General features: G+C 48.3%; 1 protein-coding gene across 1 annotated transcript; it reads right to left on the reverse strand.

The window, feature by feature from the left end:
* Positions 1 to 289: 289 nt before the first annotated feature.
* Positions 290 to 7,119, reverse strand: Krt2 (keratin 2). Its single transcript, XM_027396040.2, has 9 exons — positions 6,460 to 7,119; positions 5,303 to 5,517; positions 4,966 to 5,026; positions 3,890 to 3,985; positions 3,119 to 3,283; positions 2,756 to 2,881; positions 2,060 to 2,280; positions 944 to 978; positions 290 to 855 (listed from the first exon to the last, which is right to left on the reverse strand). The coding sequence occupies exons 1-9, from the start codon at positions 7,117 to 7,119 to the stop codon at positions 290 to 292; spliced, it is 2,145 nt and encodes a 714-aa protein (XP_027251841.1).
* Between the last annotated feature and the right edge of the window lie 14,083 nt (positions 7,120 to 21,202).

Here is a 21,202-nt window from a genome sequence, read left to right on the forward strand (position 1 = left end):
TGTTGGGGGATGGGATGGGGGGGCTACCCTGGGGTCCTCAGCAGAACACCATCGGAAACGACTGTCAGATGGACACTGCAAGGAGGCCAGGGATGGGACGTGGCTTAAAGACAGATTCTTCCCCAGAACACAGTACGTGTCTCTGACTCTTATCATTAGATCTTTCATCACCCCCTCTCAAAAAGAAATGTCATCAGAGGTGGATTACAAAAATTGGGGTTGCTCTGAATTAGCGATATAGAGATACGGCTGACATTCTGGAAGCAAAGAGTAGGGCGATGACCCTTCTCTATCTAAAAGAGAAGGTCACCCCGGAGCCACAACCTTCCCCTGAGCCAGAACCTCCCCTTTCAGAGCCAGATACTGCACCCCCAGAGCTGGACCCTCCCCTGGAGCCGCCTCCAGAGCTGTATCCGCCTCCTCCGGATCCAGACCCTCCCCTGGAGCCACCTCCAGAGCTGTATCCACCTCCTCCAGAGCCTGAACCTCCCCTGGAGCCGCCTCCAGCACCTCCTCCAGATCCTCCCCTAGAGCCGCCCCCAGAGCTGTATCCGCCTCCGGTGCCTGATCCTCCCCTGGAGCCGCCTCCAGAGCTGTATCCTCCTCCTCCGGATCCTCCTCTGGAGCCGCCTCCAGAGCTGTATCCTCCTCCTCCGGATCCAGACCCTCCCCTGGAGCCACCTCCAGAGCTGAATCCGCCTCCTCCAGATCCTCCTCTGGAGCCAGAGTTTCTGCCTCCAGAACCGTAGGTGCTTCCTCCTCCTCCATAAGATCCTCTTCCTCCAGAACTTTGACCTCCAGAGCCAAAGCCAGCCTTGGATGCCACGGATGAGGAAATGGTGCTGCTTGTCACGGCTGTAGGAGAGATGCTGTCAACCCAGGAGTTTCGACCACCTCTACCCTCCACTGCCCCATTAAGACAGGAACATAACCCACTACGTACACACAGACACATTGTCGCTGAATTCTCCTGTCATCCTGTCAGGGAGAGGGGGAAAAAAGGATTTGTGACTGAGCATCTGGACTCTGTGTGGATGAACAGAGTTGTTTTACAGCTCCCACCTCCTAGTGTGCAGTTTAGCTACTTCAGGCAGCCACACCTTCTACGCTGACAGATGACACAGGATGACAGAGGTGGTGATAAACCCCACACTTCTCTACGGCCTAAATCTCAATCTATCTCAAGATCTTGCTTCAATCAAAACAAACACACTGTAGATCCAGAGTAGCTGAAAGGCTCAGTCACTTCGGACTGTGTGCCCCACTTTGTATTTACAGCCACCTCAGGGAATCTGCTATCCAGAATCCATGCCACACCCAACATTTCAAAACGAGGCTGCACGGTCAACACTGAGCAGAAAGAGCTGCAACTCTGTGAAGTTGCCTACCCTTCCTCGGCTCCCTGCCTCCTGTTTCCACTGAAGCCCAGATTCCGGTGCCTGCCAGCCTCTCCTTCTTGGGAATGGGAGGCACTGCCTTTCAGACAAGTACGGAGCAGTGGCTTGGAAAGGCAGTTCCTTTGTTACACTAGCTGCTGATGTCCAGGGCTGCTGACACCCAGGCTTTTTCCCTCCCAGCAGCTTCACCCACTTTAAGTCCCTAAGGATGCTGATGAGAGGGGAATCAGAGTACTCCTCTTTAAAATAGTCAAATGGTTCTGTTTGTCATTCTAGAGGCCTTAAAAGATCAAAGTGTGTCCCTCCAACACATTTGATGCCATCTCCCCATTTGGGGCTAAACCGTGGAAAGGAAGGAAGCTAGTCACCTTACAGACTTAGAGACAAACCCTTCCGTTTGTCTCCCTATGTTCATGTCATTTTGGTTTCCCTTTTAAAGAAGACCAGAACGGTTAAATTATCACCTAGTTTAATGTCTTGTAACAGGTTCTATTAGCCATTCTCTACTGATAAGAGAACCATGTTGTTGCTCTCATCCTGAATGTCTGCTTAGAGAAGCAGATTGATGCCAACCTCACTAACCAGAGACCCTGCCCGGTCCTCTCCCTTCACTCCTGTCCTGGCTCCAGGAGACAGGACAGTGTACACCTCAACACCCTCACCTGCACTCCTCGCCCTCCAGCAGCTTGCGGTAGGTGGCGATCTCCACATCCAGGGCTAACTTGGTGTTCATGAGCTCCTGGTAGTCACGCAGCAGTCGGGTCAGGTTCTCTCGAGCCTGCTGCATGGCCTCCTCCAGGTCAGTGAGCTTGGTCCTGGCATCTTTGAGGGCATGCTCTCCGCGCTGCTCTGCATCAGCAATGGAGTCTTGTACACCCTTACACTATGAGAAAAGAAAAGGTCTCTGTTTTACATGGGGTCAGCCTGCTGGGGGTTAGGGGGGGACACGAAGGACAAGACACTTGGTGTGGGAGACTCTGCCCCTAGCAATCAGTCCCAAAGCCAATGTCCAATGTGGACCAGCTCCCTCCCACTCCCTGTCCCCCTGTGAACACAGTCATCGCAGCTGCTGTCTAGGGGCTGGCCATGACAGAACAAGAAGCTGTGTCTCCAATCGTAGCAAGCCAAACAAGATCTTGCTTTATTTGCTATTATTCCCTTGAAGTCAAGCAATTCTTTCCCTTCCCTGATCTTCACTTCAGAATGTGACTTGGACTACTCTAAAGGTCTTAAATAGCATGGTCTGGGGGAGACTGGGATTGCTGCAAACTAGAACTTCCAGTTTCTTTTCTGTCTCTCTATCTCTCCCCGACACTTGGAGGGATGACAGGGGACCCACTCTGAGCCCCAAGCCACACCTGCTTCTTCACATGTGATATCTCCCCTTGCAGCCTTTGGATTGTGCGGTTCAGCTCGCTGATCTCCATCTTGATCTCTTTCAAGCTGTCCCCATGCTTCACAGCAGTGATCTGGAGTTCTTCATACTGATGAGGGAAAAGACAGTTCACAGGGAAGTTCTGTGCTAAAGTAGCTGAGCCTGAGCTAAAGAAGGCCAGTGATGGGCCAGGGATGGTCAACCCACCTAAGAAACTATCTCACAGGCCCCCGAGGATTTAGCACCATTCTCTATACTGTCATGGAAATGATGCTCAGTTTCCACTAGACAAACACCCCAATTCCCTTCCGGGACACATGGCTCCCTCGGCAACCCCGGGACTTGCCTTGCTGTGGTACAGCTCCTCTGACTCGGTCTTGCTCTTATGGGCGATGATCTCATATTGACTCTGAACCTCAGCAATAATGCTGTCCAGGTCAAGATTCCGGTTGTTGTCCATAGACAAGATGACATTGGTGTCAGTGACAGTCTGTTGTAGCTGGGACAGTTCCTACAACACACACACACTGATTAGCCATGGCATTCTGCCCACAGCCACAGACATTGAGAGGCCTCCCTTCCCAGGCATTGAGGAAATATAGACTCTCAGACTAAGCATGCCTTGGGTGAGATGAAAAGTGATATCACCACAGGGCTATCCTCAGGATGGAGATGGTGGCAGAAGGGTGTTTATGGGCATCCTAATACAATGCCTTCACCACTATGCCAGTAGGCCCAAGAAAGGACCCAGTCCAAGGCAGATTCCTTTAAGTTCTTTACTGTCTCAGAAGTGAGCAGGAGGCATGATGCATTTTAACCTCTGGAGTATAACAGGCACCTGGGCACAGGAAGGTCACTTCTAAGGGAGCTAGACATTCAGGGCATGGAGAAAAGGGACATTGACCTGCTGTTTCCAAACCTCATGTGACACCATAGGAAGAAATTCCTCACCCCCAACCCTGCTCTAGAGAAGCCCTTTAGAGGATTGCAATGGTCTCACTGCATTGAAGTCAGCCAGTCAAAATCCCATTCCAGCAGACCTTTCAACAATTGTAAAGGACTTTTCTTCAGTGGGAAAGGTGGGAAGTAAGGGTCTGTGGGGGACAGCTTCCTTTACCATGTCATACAGTGTTCTCAGGAAATCAACTTCCTGCATCAGTATGTCCGCCTTAGCCTGCAGCTCTGTCTTGTCCATGTAGCAGCTGTCCACATCCTGCAAAGAAGTTAGGGGCCTCTGGAGCAACTCATAAGCCCCACCTTGAATAGCCCCCTGATGGGTTCCAGATTCTCTCTGCTGCCTCCACCTAGTGCCTAGTAGTTAGTTGCCTCTAACATCCCAAGCACTTCCAGGTAAGCTGTATCTCCACAGACCCTTATTTAGCATATAAACTACCATGCACCTCTGTGAGGAGCTCCATGCCCAGATCAACTGCTCACACACCCCAGCATCAAAAGAGCTTGCAATGGACGGGGCATTGCCAACTAGTATCCCTCTTGCTCAAGACATGGTGCATTTCCATAATGGGTGAGATGGTGTCAGTGCCCTTCCACAGTCTTCATGCCTTCCATCCAAACTCTCCTGAACCTACCTGGACTATTCTCCAAAACCCTTGCGGGACCTAGGCTAACACTTTGTAGTTTTCTAGCTCAAACCTCTATCAGTGTAACTAGTCAGGAAGCAGACATTCTACAAAGCCCCACTCCTCCTCTGCTTTCTAGAAGAATATTTTTTTTTCTGACTGGGCAGTGGTAGCACACGTCTTTAATCAGGTGGCAGAGACAGATAGATCTCTGTGAGTTTGAGACCTGGCTGGTCTATAAGAGCTAGTTCCAGGACAGCCTCCAAAGTCACAGAGAAACCCTGTCTCGAATGACCCAAAAAAAAAGAAAGTGCTTTTTTCTGTTGGCAATTTTTCATGTCACTCTTTAACTGGGTTATTGGTGGAGGTGCTCTCCCAAATACAGTAGGCAAATGGAAAAATCACCTATGGAAGTGAGAATACACAGACCCTGTTCTTCAAAAAACAAAAACAAAAACAAAAACAAAAACAAAAACAAAACAGCTCCCAGTGTTCTCTACCCTATTGCTGGCTCTGTGTGTGCACTCGAAGTCGTTTTCTGACTGTCAGTCTAGATAAGGTGAGCTCTAAGGGAGTTCTATTCCTACCCTGCCCGGGGCATCCTCCTGCTTACCTTTTTAATTGTCACAAACTCATTCTCCGCAGATGTGCGCTTGTTGATTTCATCCTCGTACCTGTTGAGCCCCCAAAAGACAAGAGCAGTTAGACGAGTTCTGGTTGGCCAGCTCCCCTCTTTCCCTTTTTCTACTGGAAAATTAAACTCTCTTTAAATGCTTAGATTAAAAATCGTGACATCTAGAACTGAAGGTTGCTTTCTGTTCATTTACTCAAGCTTGTATAAGCCTCCAAACCCTGCCTTCTTTGTAATCAGCATCTGTTGCTGAGAGATCAGCCAGTGGATGGCTACAGTCAAAACCCCATCTTCACTCAGGGTTTCCTCGGTCACCTACTTCTTCTTAAAGTCTTCCACAAGATCCTGCATGTTGTTCAGCTCTGAGTCCTGTGAGGTCCTCTCTGCTGTGAGCCTATCCACTTGTTTCTTGAGTATGCTAATATAGGCCTGGAAGACGGGGTCCAGGTTGGTGGTTCGGGTGCCCACATCCAGCTGCTGCAGAAGTTCCCATTTGGTCTGCAACACCTGGTTCTGCTGCTCCAGGAATCTAACCTACAGTGGCCAGAGGAAGAATACATAAGGTCCGGGCCACCTGTCACATCAGTGAAGCCACTCTTGCCCCCCAAGAACCTCTGGTGCTGCTCCAGGAGATGTAGAAGTCACAATACTTCACCCTCACTATTGAAGGGAGGCAGGGTTTCTGAGCCTACCCCCCAATATCACACATGGAAAGGATGGATAGCCCTCTGACACTGCATCTGTCTCACTCTGCTCTCAGAACTCTCCTACTTTGTGATCACTGTTTTCTTCACTGTTTTGTGCCCTAGACTCAAGGCATTTCCCTCCCCCTATTCTAGTACTCTGCCAAGGTCTCATAAATTTTGGAGAAAACAGAAAGCAGGCATCTGCTGGCCCAGTAGCAGATGGCACCAAATAGGAGAGTCCTGGGGGTTAGGCAGGGCTCCTCCACTTGAATTTTAAGAACCTGGTAAATTCCTGTCTAATTCAAGGTTGAGGAACCAAGACAACAACACCCCCAAAGTAACACCAATAAAGACTTTATGGGTCACCAAATTGAGAATGGTTCTCTTGAGGGCTGGAATTCTATTCATCCCCAAACATATTTCAATAACAGATTCCTGGAACATATTAAACTAATAACACTCAGTAGAGACAGAAACTACCCTTTCTGGATATCACCTTCCAATCCTGTTGTCACCTGGCATGACCTGCTCTGTTACTACTTGCCTATTTCAACTTTTCTATGATGTCAAAATTTTCTATAAATAGTGTACATTTGGACTGAAAAATAGAATGCAAAGAAAATGTTGTAGAATGTGTAGTCCACAAAATCAGCATCTCTCCCATTTGGAACTCGCCAAGGCCCCTGGCTTTGGCGGTCACATCAATGACTCCTGAGATAGTCCAGCATTGCCTTTTTATCCAGCACAAGCAGAGCATCTCATCCCAGAAGCAGTGGCCTCTCCGACTCACCTTGTCAATGAAAGAGGCAAATTTGTTGTTGAGAGTTTTGATCTGTTCCCGTTCCTGAGACTTCACATTCTGGATCTCTGGGTCTACTTTAACATCAAGAGGCTGCAGAAGGCTCTGGTTGATGGAGACTTCATGGATGCCTCCACCAGGAAATCCTCCAGGCCCCCCAAAGCCTCCAAAGCCGCTGCCTCCTCCAAAACGGCCTCCACCGAAGCCGCCTCCACCAAATCCACCACCTCCGAAGCCACTGCCACCTCCAAAACCACTGCCTCCTCCAAAGCCACTGCCACCTCCGAAGCCACCACTGCCTCCAAATCCTCTGCCTCCTCCAAATCCAGAGCCACCTCCGAAGCCACCGCCGCCTCCAAAGCTGCTGCCGCCTCCGAAGCCACTGCCACCTCTGCCACCAAATCCACCACCGCAGCCAGCCACACTGGTAGAGATGCTCTTGTACCCTCCAAGGCCAACAAGACTTTGACTTCCAAAGCCACCTCCACCGGAGCCTCCTCGGCCACCACCATGGCGGCTCAAGCAGGAGAAGCCGCTGGTCGATCTCCGGCTTCCTCCAGAGACCACAGCAGACCCACTACTGAAGCCACGGAATCCACCGCCTCCTCCGCCTCCTCCTCTTCGAGACTTGCACGAGATCTGACAACTCATGATGGCTTCCTTTTGTTCAGCAAGGAAAGTAGAAGAATATCCAGGCAGATCCAAGGCTGGAGACTGAACTGTGCTGTTGGGAGACTCGCAGGGTCCTCTTATATACCTGCCAACTAGGTGTTGGTGAGCTTGGGTGTGGGCCCACTTATGCATGGGTTTGGTCTGCCTGGAAGCTATTCTTGGTGAGTGATTATCAACCTAATGGCCATTAAAACATCTACTAATCAGCCCCATTCCAGAACCTGCTTCGATTGCGAACTCCTCTTTATCTGTGCATCTGTCACGCAATTTTATTTTTGTAAAATCATCAGAAGAGCAGATTAGGATTTGGGTTTCTCAACTTGAAAAAAAAAAAATGTCCTGAAAAATGCTGCTCCCTGTTCTGGACCGACCCATGGGAAGCTGGCCACCACCCAGGCCTGTGTGGGCTTACCAAAGACTCACTCCAGCTTCCCAGATCTCCTGCTTCCCTGTGGCCCAAGCTGGGGAGGGTGACTGTGGAGAAGACTCAGCCTTCGCTTACAGAGAGAAACTGGCCTGCCATGCTGTAACAGTGTAACCATTTATCAGAATTTTTCAGCCGACTTCTTCCCAGGCCACACAAAACATACACATAGCCTAACTCTAGGGAAGGAATCCTTTTCAGTCCTGTCTCCACCAACTTTTATGGCCATCAACTCTGTTGCTTGCACGAATGCAGAAGGGATGAAGGGTGAAAAGACGAGCGAGTTCTGTTCTTAAGTTTCTCAGGGTGCTCATGAAAGTGTTGCAAAGACTAAGTGTGGCTTTGAGGTCCAAGAGTGGAACAGCTCTGTTGCTCAGAAACCATGTACTTCCTTGTGATTCTGAAGGCAATGAGAAGGCAGGCTCTTAGCTGACATTCAACGATGGGTGAGTGTTGGGAAGCCCAGCTGGTCTGTCTATCCCGAGTCACCAGCTGCACAGAACATCACGCCAAATTCAGGCAGTCTCTCCTGTCCATGTAGCTACACACACAGGACAGACACTGCAGGAGAAAATCAACTTAATTCGAAGTCAGATTCTTGGTTTAAATCTCAGTTTTGCCATGTATTGGCTTTTGACCTCGAATTAAACATTGAGGCTTTGTTCCCTTAGCTATGGAGTAGAAAACTGACATGCAATGTTTTGGTAACTATGCTATTATAAATGTTAAATGCTGTTATTTTGAGTGAGGCAAAGATATTTTCTTTTCCTTTCAACCTCAGTGTGCTAGTCTCTCTCCTAAAGGTTTAGGTCACACTTTCATTGTTTGAGAGAAATGGCACTGTATAACTCATGTTGTTCTATGAGCCTGGGCTGCTCAGTTTCCTCACCTATAGAAAGTGAGAGGAAGAGGGAGAAGAAAAAAGAGAGGAAGAAGAAAAGAAGCCGCACACATGTGCAGGATACAGTTGCTAGTTAATAACTAAAACTCAATGAATTTTATTTACCCTCTTGTTCTCCCCCTTCTCAGCCCTATGTGGTAACTACATAGCAGGGGTGGGAACAGAGATAAGGAACAGAGAACTTGTTGCGCTATTAGATTTGCAGTAAAAAGAATGCTGAACAAAGCAATCCAAGAGTCTCCTCCATTTTTTCCCAATCCAGCTTATATAATTACAATCATGCAAATAAAGTATAAAGCTAAAAGCGTTAGAGTCTCAATCCAAAGCCAAATGTGTCATTATCTATGGGTATCTAAGCAACGCCCTAATTGTCCATTACTCCACTATGACTCTGCTGGGGCCTCGCCAGCTTCAGAGGGGTCTTAATCCCTAAGTGAGGAGAAGGAATAAACATTTAGAGGGCATCTGCCATGTCCTAGTTTTGTGCCCAGCACTTGGTCAACATAAACATTTTAATTTTGCTCTCAACAATCTCCACTGAGCACCTACCCCTTCTAGACCCAGTCTGTGGTGTGTAAAAATCAAAGAATAAAAAAAAAAAATCCTCTTGCTCTATTGAAAAGTGGGGATTAGAAGTAAAGGAACTCAGTCATTACCTAAGATTTTGCTTCTATGTGTTTTTTTTTTAAATTTCACCTTTTTAAAGATAATCTCCATGAATTTTAAATCTAGCATGTTTTTGCATTATTAAAGGGGATGAGGTGGGATTAAGACCCTTAGTCTGGCTGTGGCTGATGTTCATGAGAACCTTTATCCCTGATCCTCTCTGTGCCACAAGGATATCAGCCTCCTGGGGAAAACACAGCTCTTGTTTCCCAGAACATAGCAGGGATCCTGTGGCCTGTGGCCCTTCTTGCTTCCAGTTTCTTTTTAACTAAGTTGCCAGCAGCAAACCCAAGGCCCTGGTGCTTCTCACGGGTTTGCAAACGCTTGTCTGCTTGCCAGTGGGGCAGAACCCTGAGCCCTTGGTGGTAAGCACAGGGGAGTCAGTTCTCTATGCCCCCAGAATGACGTCTAAGCAGGCATGGGAGCCGACAGCAGGAAGAAGTCTTCCACTCCACACCCCCTTAGCAACATGTTCTGTGCAGCGTCCTCGGCACAGTCTTCCTCATGTTGTAATGAACTTGTCCCTAGACTTATGCAGAGAAGAGCCAAGGTCACATTCATCTTTACCAGAAGCCTCCATCTCAGCGTAGTCACTTCAGGAACAAGCCTGTTACCAAAACCTCATTTCTTGGGCTTGGTTTGGGACTGCAGCCTGGTGCAGGACTACAGTGGTGACCTTTGCAGCCTCCCCTGTAATCACTGAGTATCCCACTGTGGGAGTGGTCTCAGATTTCTGTGTCTCTCTGGCAGGGTTCCCTCTTCATGATTTCAAACAAGCTCATCTCCCTTTCCCAATGTCTGGGCATTAACTGAGCAGAACAAATGCCCAGACACTCTCAGGATAGAAAACAAGTGTTGGGTTTATAAAAGCAAAAATAAGGCGTACAAACCACGGCCCTCCTTCTCCATCCTCTGATTGCTGAAAATGGCAAAAACCCAGAGTGGACCCCATCATGTCCCATGGTGGCCAGCATGCCCACACTGCCTGCAGCCCCCTTCTGCTTCCATCTGAGCACCAACATGCTGCACCAAAGAACACCATCACAGAGCCAGTGGCTGCAAGGAAAGGTGGGACAAAGCCTGGCAGGCTCCCAGTCGGAGACACTTGCTCAACTTCTCCCTCCAGGGCCTTTCTTTGTAAACGATTATTCTAAACTGCTTACTCAGTCCAAGTCCCAGGCCCTGACCCAGTTCCCCATCCCAGCTCCAGCCTCCCCCTCATGTCTTACCTAACCTGTTCACTTTTTTAGTAGTCTGGGCTCTGCTTACCCCCTTTTCTGAAAGAAAAACTTGTGGCTACTGATTTTAAGGGGCCCTAGACAAACTGGCTGTCACTGGAAAGGCTAACTGGCAGTTTCCATAAGCCTGGCTCTGCCTGACAGTCCCAGAATGAAGACATTCCAAGACACACATGCCCAACTCCTGGAAAAAGCAGGGTGTGAAAGCTTCAGAAGTGGAGGGACAATGAGGACAGGGGTAGGCCCAGTGGCCAGCAGGCATTTGACACATTTGTGGAATGCAGTAATTAGTGAAAAACAAGTCAATAAATCAATGAAGACACCAGCATAGGACCTGGCTTACAGTTGGGTAGTAAATGAATGTCACTTCTTCCCCTTTGCTGTGGACATATGTAATTTAATTTTAATTGTGTGTGTGTGTGTGTGTGTGTGTGTGTGTGTGTGTGTGTGTGTGTGTTGAAATGGGGTCCCATAACCCAGGCTAGCTCTAAACTCAAGTTCCTCCTGCTTTAGGCTCCCAAGTGTGAGGATTACAGACATGTACTGCCATGCCTAGCTTTTTGGCCCAGAATACTATATTCCGTACTGTGGATTTGTTCTCTGCATGGTGGTTCTGCAGCTGCATCAACTCAGTTTCTTGTGCAGGCATCCTAAAGGTTCATGGAGACCTGTCCCCTGTTGGCTAACATGCTACAACATGGTACATGTGTGGTCCCATGCCTTCATTCATACAGAGAGAACTGCAAAGGGTTGTCCATGGACAGCACTGCTGTCCTCCTTCCAGCCATACGGATCCACATGCCCCCTGCCAGACCTGGGCACTTACTTTTGTCCATTTTCTACAGAGCCACTCAAACCTGAAAGGACCAGGTTTTCAGGTATCCCATCTCACCCTAGTCAGGATCCTAACAGAATCATCACAACTGTGTGCTCATGCTGTCCTCATGGTTTAGCAACTCCTTGGGCTCTTTCTTGTTCAGTGTTGCCTCCTTCTCACCCAGCCCCTCAAAGGTGGGGAGCCCTCCTATCAATCCCATACCGTGCTGCCACCATGGACAGTCATAATTCACATCTGGCCTCCCCTTCCCCTCCCCGACACCAGTGGGAAGAGTTCCTTCTTGTCAGAATGTCTGTATTGCCTCCATGGGAATAATTGGAGGTGGAGGCTGGTGAAGGGGATGCCCTCTCCCCCCCAAAAAATGAATCAAAATACTCATTAAAACAACTTTTATTTTAAAAGCCTAAATTCAAGTGATCCCTGCTGTTCAGTTTAGCAATGAAGTTTTTACAAACCATCTAGAACAGCCACAGGCTTTATCCTGGGTGAGATTTTTGCTATAAGGATTTGGGGAAAGGCAATTGTTCAGAATAGCTTTTTGTTTGTTGACATCAAAGACAATGGATCTTGAGAATTCTTCTTTTAAAATCTATAAGTAAAAAAAATGTAAATGAAACCATTACTAATTAAGCGATTAAAAATAGAGCTAGCACAGTCATTCACCAAGGCTGTATTAAATTTATGACCTGAATTACATTTTTATGAGCTTTGGGCACACTTCACAGCCCATCGGGTATGCAGAGAAGTGTCTTCACCTCTGGCTAGCAGGCTTTTACAAGGGAAGCTGGGTGGTAACTCAGGAAGAGTGTGTTCAGGAGCAAAGGTCAAGTCCTTGTTCCAGAAAGTAGATGTGTCCCCTGTACATGTCACCACCTGTGGAATGAAGGGCTTAGTGACCATCAGGAGACCCTTGGAGAAGGTGTCAAAGGTCCTGGGTCTGCTGACTCTTTTGACCACTCTGGGCTTTGGGCTTCTCCTCTGTGAAGGGCGCTGGACTACAGATCCAAAAGGTTCAGATACCAGCCTTGCCCCAAGAAGTTTCAGAGATAAGCCCTTTTGAGAGCTGAGGCAGCTCTTAGGGAGCTCAGGGACAACATATGCAGTGTCATCCCTGCTTTCAGCCATTCCCAGGCAGGTTCAAAGGAAAGGTGGGCTGCGGGAGCCCTGAGGAAGAGAGGGGAAAGGAAAATAGCCAGATGTCCCCAGCTGCTGTGATGGGGTTTGCCTGTGGGGTGGACAATTAGGATATGAACAGACAAGCTTCCTTGACTGAGCTCCTGGGGGATGTTCATCCCTGATCATTCACAAATGTCTAGAGCAAACCCACACATAGATACCTCTTTGAAACTCCCTTTTGCCTCCAAAATGAAGCTGAACCCCTCTAGCCCAGCTCTGCAATGTCTCCGATGTCTTCCCCTCCCTCAGCATCCTCCTCCAAGACACCAGGGCAGATGTCACTTCATCTCCTCTCCTGGGGTGCCACAGCCATCATGCAGGAATACTTTAAAGAAATCTCTAAAAGACTGGAATCTCTGGCCATGTATAATTATCTCCAAACCCTCTCCTCCCTCAGACACCTAGACTGTGTCCTCTGCTCACCTCAACACCTGCCTTGTTTGGGTCTGCATGCATCCCTGCCGTGTCTCCCACATTGAGGAAGATCCAGGTGTGGTGTCAACAAGTGTCTGAGCAGAACCCTCACTGCAGGTTTACCTCCACACCAGTCATTCGCCGTCAAGCAGAAAAAGATGCCTCTCTGGTAAGAAAAATTATAATGTCAGAATTTTACGATGAAGATGTTATAGCAGGCTTGTCCAGGCAAATCCATGAAGCCAGATCATTGCCAACATACATAACTGTTGTCCTCCTAGGTACAGACGCTGTTTTTACCAAGCAGATCTCCCCAGATCCCGCCCACTCCACAGCAGAGAGGCATCTGGAGTTACTGTCCCCCAGGAGCAGAGCAGGAGGCAGCTGGCTGAAGCAGCTGATCCACTTCTCTTTGGCATCCTTGGTGGAACCTGAAAGTCTTCTCATTGGATTGGTACTTCCTTCTCTCTCTGTGTGTGTGTGTGTGTCTGTGTGTGTGTCTGTGTGTCTATGTGTATATCTAAGTGTGTATGTGTGTGAGTATGTATGTGGGTGTTGTGAGTATATATTGTTGTGAGTATGTGTATCTGCATGTCTGTGTGTGTATGTGTATATGTATACCTGTGTGTCTGTGTATATGTGTGTATTGTGTATTGTGTGTCTTGTGTGTCTGTGAGTGTTTGTGTGAGTATGTGAGTGTGTGAGTGTGTGTACATCTATGTGTGTCTGTATATATGTGTGTATGTGTATTGTGTGAGTGTGTGTGTGAGTGTGAGTGTATGTGTGTATACACTTTCCTACTCTTATTCTCAATCTAACAACCTGTGAGAGGAGAATCATGACAGTGAGAAATGGGGCAGGAGAGTTTCTCCAAGGTATACAGAGTCTGTGTCCAGGACATCTGTTTGTGGTTTTCCTCACAGGTCTCCCCAAGACCATTCCACCCAGCTCTCCTTTAACCCTTTCAGCTAATGCTCTTTGTTCGGGTTCATCACAGCTTTGCCTTCGTTTCCCCTTCTTCTCTTACACCAGGTGCTAGGTGTCAAGTAGCACTTGGGGTTCTCAGATCACAAATGCCTCTTCTTAAGCAGAAGTACCTGGCTTAACTCTGGGCAATCTGTGTAAACTTGAGTGCTGACCCAGGAGCCTTTTCTTCCTTGAGAAGGAGTCTCACATGTTCACAGGCTTTGTGACCTAAATATGTGAGCCTCTATCCTGAGCTGCCCTCACCTCCCTGTGTTTCTCATTAACTGCTCCAGGCCATGGCTGGCAGAACCAATGTTAGCACGTGACAGTGCCCAATCAGTATCCAATTGGCTGTCTTTTCCTAGGCCACTGCTCCCCAAGCACACACCAAGACACGTGTGGAAAGAACTTTGCTGTGTCTGGATTCTCTTGGTTTCTGCTCACACCCCAGAGGGTGGAGATGGTGGGTGGACCAGCACAGAGTGGGAGGGGCTGCAGGGAGTGCTAAGGTCACAGAACTAGGAAAGAGAAGAACTGCAAACTGTCGAATAAGAGGAAGAGCAGACCCCTGGCTCTCTGAAGTCTCAGGAATCCATATGCTACAAACTGGAAGGGACAGGGGCTCATGTCATCCATCCCATCTGTGAGGAGAGAGCACCTATTGGGTGTGACATCAACGGGAAACTGCCGTAGGATTTTTAAAGGACATGTTTCAGAGGCTCTTGTCCTGTCAACTTTGGGAACACAAAAACAGTGCTGGCCGGAGCCAGGTAACAGTGTGAAGACAGTTAACAAAAGAGGTAATGGGCTACCTTACTCCAAAGCCCTGCTTCGGGTGCACTGTGAGTCCTGGAATGAAGCTGGGCTGCCACCACACCACAGGGAGCACCCAGCCACTCTGGGAGGGGGGTCATGACAGCTGAGGCAAGACTGCAAGACAGAGCATGAAGCCAAGAATTCTAGGACTGTCCAGAAGAAGACACTGAGGATGGGTCCACCAGGTGAATGACTGTACCTGGGGGGGAAGGAGAACAAGGCACCTGGGAAGCAGGGAGCCCGAACCTGCTGCCAACGGCTGGTGCTGAAGGATGAACACGTGTGCCCAGCTCCTCCCTCAAATTTGATTTCTTACTCACTTCACACCTCCTGGGCTCTCCCTTCACACCCTTCCTCCTAGGTGAGCCCAGCTCCTGCCTGGGAGTGCTTCACCTACAAGAGACACCTACCCCAGCCCCTGGCCTGGCCTGGCAGCACCATGGCCCTCTGAGCAGTTTGGACCCATCCTGAATCGGAGCATCACACTAGATCAGGCAGGAACTCACTAAAAGGAGATTTCACCTTTGTCCCAAATGGCACCTGTCTGCCACCCAAGGGTGAGTGGTCGTGCTCCCCATTTCACCTAAGACATAGGGAAGGAGAGTTGCCCAGCAGTGAAAGGGGCTTCTCCCTGTCATTTAGGGCTTCTCTTTGCCCTAGGCCCAGTATTTATTTTTCAATGACTGTAGTATCCCCATGGACATGATTTTGTGGGAATTATCTATTTAGGGGAGAAAATTATGATGATTCTAACCCTGGCATGGGGCCCTTCCACAAACATAGCAGCAGTGCTATCCTGAGCCCAGACTGTGAAGGAGAGTTAGCAGGAGGGGTGGTGGATGCTCCCACTACAAGTCCTGCTCTAGCTGTGCACTAATAAAGGACACATATCCACCCCACACAGCCAGACTGAGGCCCAGCTTCATCACTTATTACCCTCTTGACATCACAACCTACCCCTGCTGGCCTTTGTCTCCTGACCTGCAAAGTAGAGATAACAGCACCAGGACTAGCTAAAAGACCAATTGTGCCTGTGACACTCAGCACAACTCCCAGTGTGAAGCATTTGCTTCATCTTGCCCAAGGTTTGCACACATCATAGAGATGCTAAGAAGTTCTCCACAAGGTTTGCCCATGTCACAGAAGACGCTTAGAAGTTCTAACTCTGTGACAACATTCAAATCTCCTGGGCTTCATCTTGCTTCCTGGTGGTGCACACCTTACTCATGGTATGCAAGCCCATCTCCCAGGCCTCCCCATTCCCTGAAGCATCTGCCCCTTCTTCCTGCCAATCCCAGCTAGCTCTGGGTTCCTCCCAGGGCAGGTGCCAGGCACTCAGCCGTTATACAGCAGCTTTAGTGAATGAGCTTCTTCATAATAAATGGATTTTGCTTAGCTGTTTAATTGTATTTCCTTGGCTTTCCTTGATTTCATCCAATCAAAAAGTGGGGTACAGAACTGAATAGACAATTCCCAATAGAGGAATCTAAAATGGCTGAAAGACACACAAGAAAGTGTTCAACATCCTTAGCCATCAGGGAAATGCAAATCAAAACAAATCTAAGATACCGTCTTACTCCTGTCAGAATGGCTAAAATCAAAAACACCAATGACAGTTTATGCTGGAGAGAATGTGGAGAAATGGGAACACTCCTCCACTGCTGGTGGGAGTGCCAACTTGTTACAGTCACTTTGAAAATCAGTATGGAGACTCCTCAGGAAAATGGGAATCAGTCTACCACAAGATCCAGCAATTCTGCTCTTAGGCATATACCCCAAAGAAGCACATTCATACAAGGACATCTGTTCAACGATGTTCATCGCATTATTTGTAATAGCCAGAAACTGGAAACAACCTAGATGCCCCTCAACTGAAAAATGGATAGAGAAAATGTGGTACATTTACACAATGGATTACTGCTCAGCGGGGCGGGGGGGGTGGCAATGGAATCTTGAAATTCACAGGCAAATGGATGGAATTAGAAGAAACCATTCTGAATGAGGTAACCCAGTCACAAAAAGACAAACATGGTATGTATTCACTCATATATGGATTTTAGACATAGACATAGAGTAAAGGATTACCAGCCTACAATCCACACTGCCAGAGAAGCTAGTAAACAAGGAGGACCCTAAGAGAGACACACATGGTCCCCTGGAGAAGGGGAAAGGGACAAGATCTCCTGAGAAAATTGGGAGCATGGGGGGAGGGGAGAGGGAACTAGGAGAATGAGAAGGGGAGAAGATTAGGGGTGAGGAGGACATGATGGGGCAGGGAGGTTGAGTTGGGGGAAGAACAGAATAGAGCAAGATAAGAGATAATATAATAGAGGGAGACATTATAGGCTTAAAGAGAAATCAGGCACTAGGGAAATGTCTGGAGATCTACAAGGATGACACCAACTAACTAAGCAACAGAGGAGAGGCTGCCTTAAATGTCCTCTTCTGATAATGAGATTGATGACTAATTCATATGCCATTGTATAGCCTTCATCCAGCAGCTGGTGGAAGTAGAAGCAGATACCCACAGCTAAACCTTGAACTGAACTGAAATCCAGTTGCAGAGAAGGATGAGTGATGAGCAAAGGGTCCATACCAGGCTGGAGAAACCCACAGAAACAGCTGACCTGAACAAGGGAGAGCTCTTGGTCCCCAGACTGATAGCCGGGAAACCAACATGGGACTGATCCAGACCCCATGAATGTGGGTGTCAGTGAGGAGACCTTGGAAATCTATGGGGCCTCTTGTAGTGGATCAGTATTTATCCCTAGCATAGGAATGGACTTTGGGAGCCCATCCCAAACGGAAGGATACTCCCTGAGCCTAGACACAGGGGGTGGGCCTAGGCCCTATCCCAAAGAATATGACAGACTTTGAAGACCCCCCCTATGGAAACCCTCACCCTCCCTATGAAGCAGAAATGGTATGGGATAGGTAAGGTGTTAGTTGGGGGGGGCAGGGGTGGAAGGGAGGGAGAGGGACCTGGGACTGACATGTAAAATAATTTTCTTTCTAATTAAAATTTAAAAATTAATAAAAAATGGAATTCTCTTTTTTTAAGTGTGTGTGTGTGTGTGTGTGTGTGTGTGTGTGTGTGTGTGTGTGTGTACACTCTCACAGAATGTTGGGTCGGTGTCTGTGGAGGTCAGAAGAAGCCATCAGATTCCCCTGAAACTGGAGTTACAGACAGCTGTGAGTTGACCATCAAGGATGTTGAGAACTGAACTCAGGTCCCCTGGAAGAGCAGCAAGTGCTCTTAACTGCTGAGACACCTCTCCAGCCCCACTTCTACTTTTTTTTTTTTTTTTTTTAGTTCTAGTTAGGGAACAAGCTTGTTTCACATGTAAGTCCCTTCTCCCTCTCCCTCCCCTCACCCCCATCCCTCCTCCCCCACCCCCAGCCTACCCCCACCCCATCCACCCACCACTCCCCAGGCAGGGTAGGGCCCTCAACGGGGGCTCTGCAACGTCCACCAAATCTTCCTGTGCTGATCCTGGTCCCTTCCCCATGTGTCCAGGGCCATAGTGTAACCCTTCACGTGGGATGGGCTCTCAAAGTCCCTTCTTGCACTAGGGGAAAATACTACTCCACCACCAGAGGCTCATAGCAGCATTGTTTGTAATAGCCAGAACCTGGAAGCAACCTAGATGCCCCTCAACTGAAGAATGGATTGAGAAAATGTGGTACACTTATACAATGGAGTACTACCCAGCAGAAAAAAGTAATGGAATCTTGAAATTCGCAGGCAAATGGATGGAACTAGAAGAAACCATCCTGAGTGAGGTAACCCAGTCACAAAAAGACAAACATGGTATGTACTCACTTGTATATGAATTTTAGACATAGAGCAAAGGATTACCAGCCTATAATCCTCTTCACCAAAGAAACTAGGAAACATGAAGGACTCTAAGGGATAAATGGTCCCCAGAAATGAAGTGACATGAACTCCTGAACTAATTGGGAGCATGAGGGTAGGGGGGAGGGAGTTCCCACTTCTACTCTTAAAGGAGCTTTTTATTCAGGTTTAGTTGCATGGATCTATGGAGTACAGTGCAATGACTCAATTTGGGTGACCAGTATGTACTGATCAAGCCGAGGCATTAGCAGTTCCACTCAAAGGAAAATAGCTGAGTGCTTGAAGACACAGGAGAATGAGGGGCAGGACACATCTCTTGCACCTCATCCCACACTCAGTACCTTGTCAAGGGGGAGCAGCAGTGACAGGGCCCCCTTCGTGGTCACTGCTGGTCACCCTTGTATACATCATTTGCTTTGACAACCTCCTCAGGAAATGGTTACGGTCAGTGCTAAAGCATTTCACACACAGTAGAGCCTCTAAAGAGCAGAGAGAATGGCTGAGGGCCACAAACCCCACATCTGTCAGGGAACTCCCACTTCTGCCAGCTCCATCCTGTCTGACCCAGTTGCCCCCACTGTGGGACAAAAATTGGAGCTGAAGTTTTCTGCCCCTAGAAGGGCTCTCGGCCTCTGCACAGACAGCTCAGAAACCTGGCAGAGATCCACTTAGCTGTTTGCTATCTTCACATGTAAGAGGAACAGGCTGAGGTGGGTGACTCGTGGAGGCTGGTGACAAAACAGGATCCTGGCCTAACTGCTCCCTCACCAACCTGTACCAGCCCAGACAGCACTAATTTCACAGCCAAAACAAAGGCTCAGGAGCAAAGGCAGGGGCGTAATCAACACCGCAGTCAACACTCAATTACCCATAATGATGAAAAGTAGGAAGCATATGGCTGTGTCCTTTACAGCTGTCTAAATCTTTCATTGCAATGCTTCCTTCCCTTGGGGCTGTCAGGGCACCAGACCAGCCGCACCTCCCTACTGACTTCCCAGTAGATAGGCCAGGAAAGGGGCTAATAAATTGTGTTCAGGACCAAGTTGCCCAACCCCTGCCTCAGCAGCCACAGGTTGGTGATAGCTTTGCCATGAAGAGGCCGAATTTCCCCTGCTCCTGCTAAGCATGCGCCTCTCTGTGGTGGCACGTGGCAAGCTCCAAGTACCAAGGAGGTGGCACAAGGCTTCTGGCACACCACCTTGCCTCCAAGCCTGATGTCTTTACCACGGAAATCCTTTTTATCCATTGTAAACCCCAGAGAGGATGGGTGAGAAGATGCAGCCAAAACCAGAGCATTCCCCCAGGAGCCCAGAAGGCTTTCTTTAATCCTAAACACACCTTAGCAGTTAGCACAGTGGGAATGAAGACACCCAGCTGTTTCGTAGTATATGCTGATTGTGGGTGATCTCGCCTGAGAATCATTTCATTCTTTCTTCGGGAACACAGAGATAGGTATCACATTCATCACTTGCCTGGAATGTTCTTTCAACCTCACCAGGTATAGGACAAGATGAAGTCAACTGTGCTGACATCAGGGGAAACTTACACCAATGGCCATATTGCATAAAGAGTAGAAATGTTGAGTGTGGGACAGCATGGGATTTGGGAACAGAAGACTAAGCCTAGGCCCTGCCGCCCACACCACTTCTACTATTCCATATAATTGAGGTTAAATGGGCACCTCAAACTGGGACAGACAGGTGACCACGTCCAAACTAGAGACTACTTACAAGCTCTTATGAGAGGAAAAATTCATGGGGATCCTGTCTACCCACCATCCCACCTCCACCCATGACCATGATCCACCCTCCAAGCCCCAACCCATCCATGCTTTCTTCTGGACTGGTGGACCGGAAATCTATGCCACCAGGTCCCTCCCTCTGACTCCTGTCCACTCAAGTCACTGAACAACAAGAATTTTCTGTTCATCTGTAGTAGACAACACACACTGTGCTGTATCCTTGGGATGAGACGGGGAAGATACAGTCCCCTCTCTCAAGAGATTCATTATCCCATGGGTGAAAAAACTCATGAGCACTATTGAGATGCACACTGTGGAGGTGGTGTGCTGGTCAGTGTTTAACATCTGGTCTCCAGTGGAGGAAAGCCTTGACTTGGAGTATTTCCTAACATGTGTGGCATGAAAACACCCACCATAGTTAACTTCACATGATATGATGGAATATAGCTAAAAACAGAGGCACTCAGCTGGTTTCCATGAGCTGGCATGCCACCAGACATACCTACCAAGTACAAGATAATGGAAATAGAAAAAATGATGCAAGAATTGAGGAATGAGGAACACCTGTGAGCTAGTTTTCAAAGGATGGACACAAGGTGTACACTTGAAAAGGGAGAGAGGAACTCTGAGATGAAGAAACATTTGCATAAAGATTCGTAGGTTTGGTTTATTTAACAGATAATAATACCACACCTCTTTCTAGGCCTGGCCCAGGCAAGAAACCAGTTGGCAGTAACATTCCCAACAGATGGATGTGAGAAGTGTCCTACATAGATTCTCAGTAGGGACCCCATGACCTTGCCACCTTCTTCCACCTTACTAACCCCAGCAGGCCCCATGGCACCTCAGGAGAGCCTGCTTGGTGTATCTGCAGGGGGTAGCTGTCATGATGGTAACATCTACTAAAGTTAGATGTTCAGTGTGGTTAATGGCTCATCTCCTGTATTGGGTGAACTTGATGCACAGGTCTTTTAAAAAATGAGTGATTAGGATAGGGAGGTAGCTCAGTAAAGTGTTTGTTGTGTC

Source organism: Cricetulus griseus, chromosome 2 (genome assembly GCF_003668045.3).
Source record: "Cricetulus griseus strain 17A/GY chromosome 2, alternate assembly CriGri-PICRH-1.0, whole genome shotgun sequence".
NCBI classification, from domain to species: domain Eukaryota; kingdom Metazoa; phylum Chordata; class Mammalia; order Rodentia; family Cricetidae; genus Cricetulus; species Cricetulus griseus.

Excerpts from the sequence above, each read along its gene's own strand:
- Krt2 (XM_027396040.2), bottom strand. The coding sequence starts at position 7,119 with ATGAGTTGTCAGATCTCGTGCAAGTCTCGAAGAGGAGGAGGCGGAGGA. Across the intron at positions 5,518-6,459 it reads TTGCCTCTTTCATTGACAAG|GTTAGATTCCTGGAGCAGCA; the intron begins GTGAGTCGGAGA and ends TGGCCACTGTAG. Across the intron at positions 3,986-4,965 it reads AGTTTGTGACAATTAAAAAG|GATGTGGACAGCTGCTACAT; the intron begins GTAAGCAGGAGG and ends ACTTCTTTGCAG.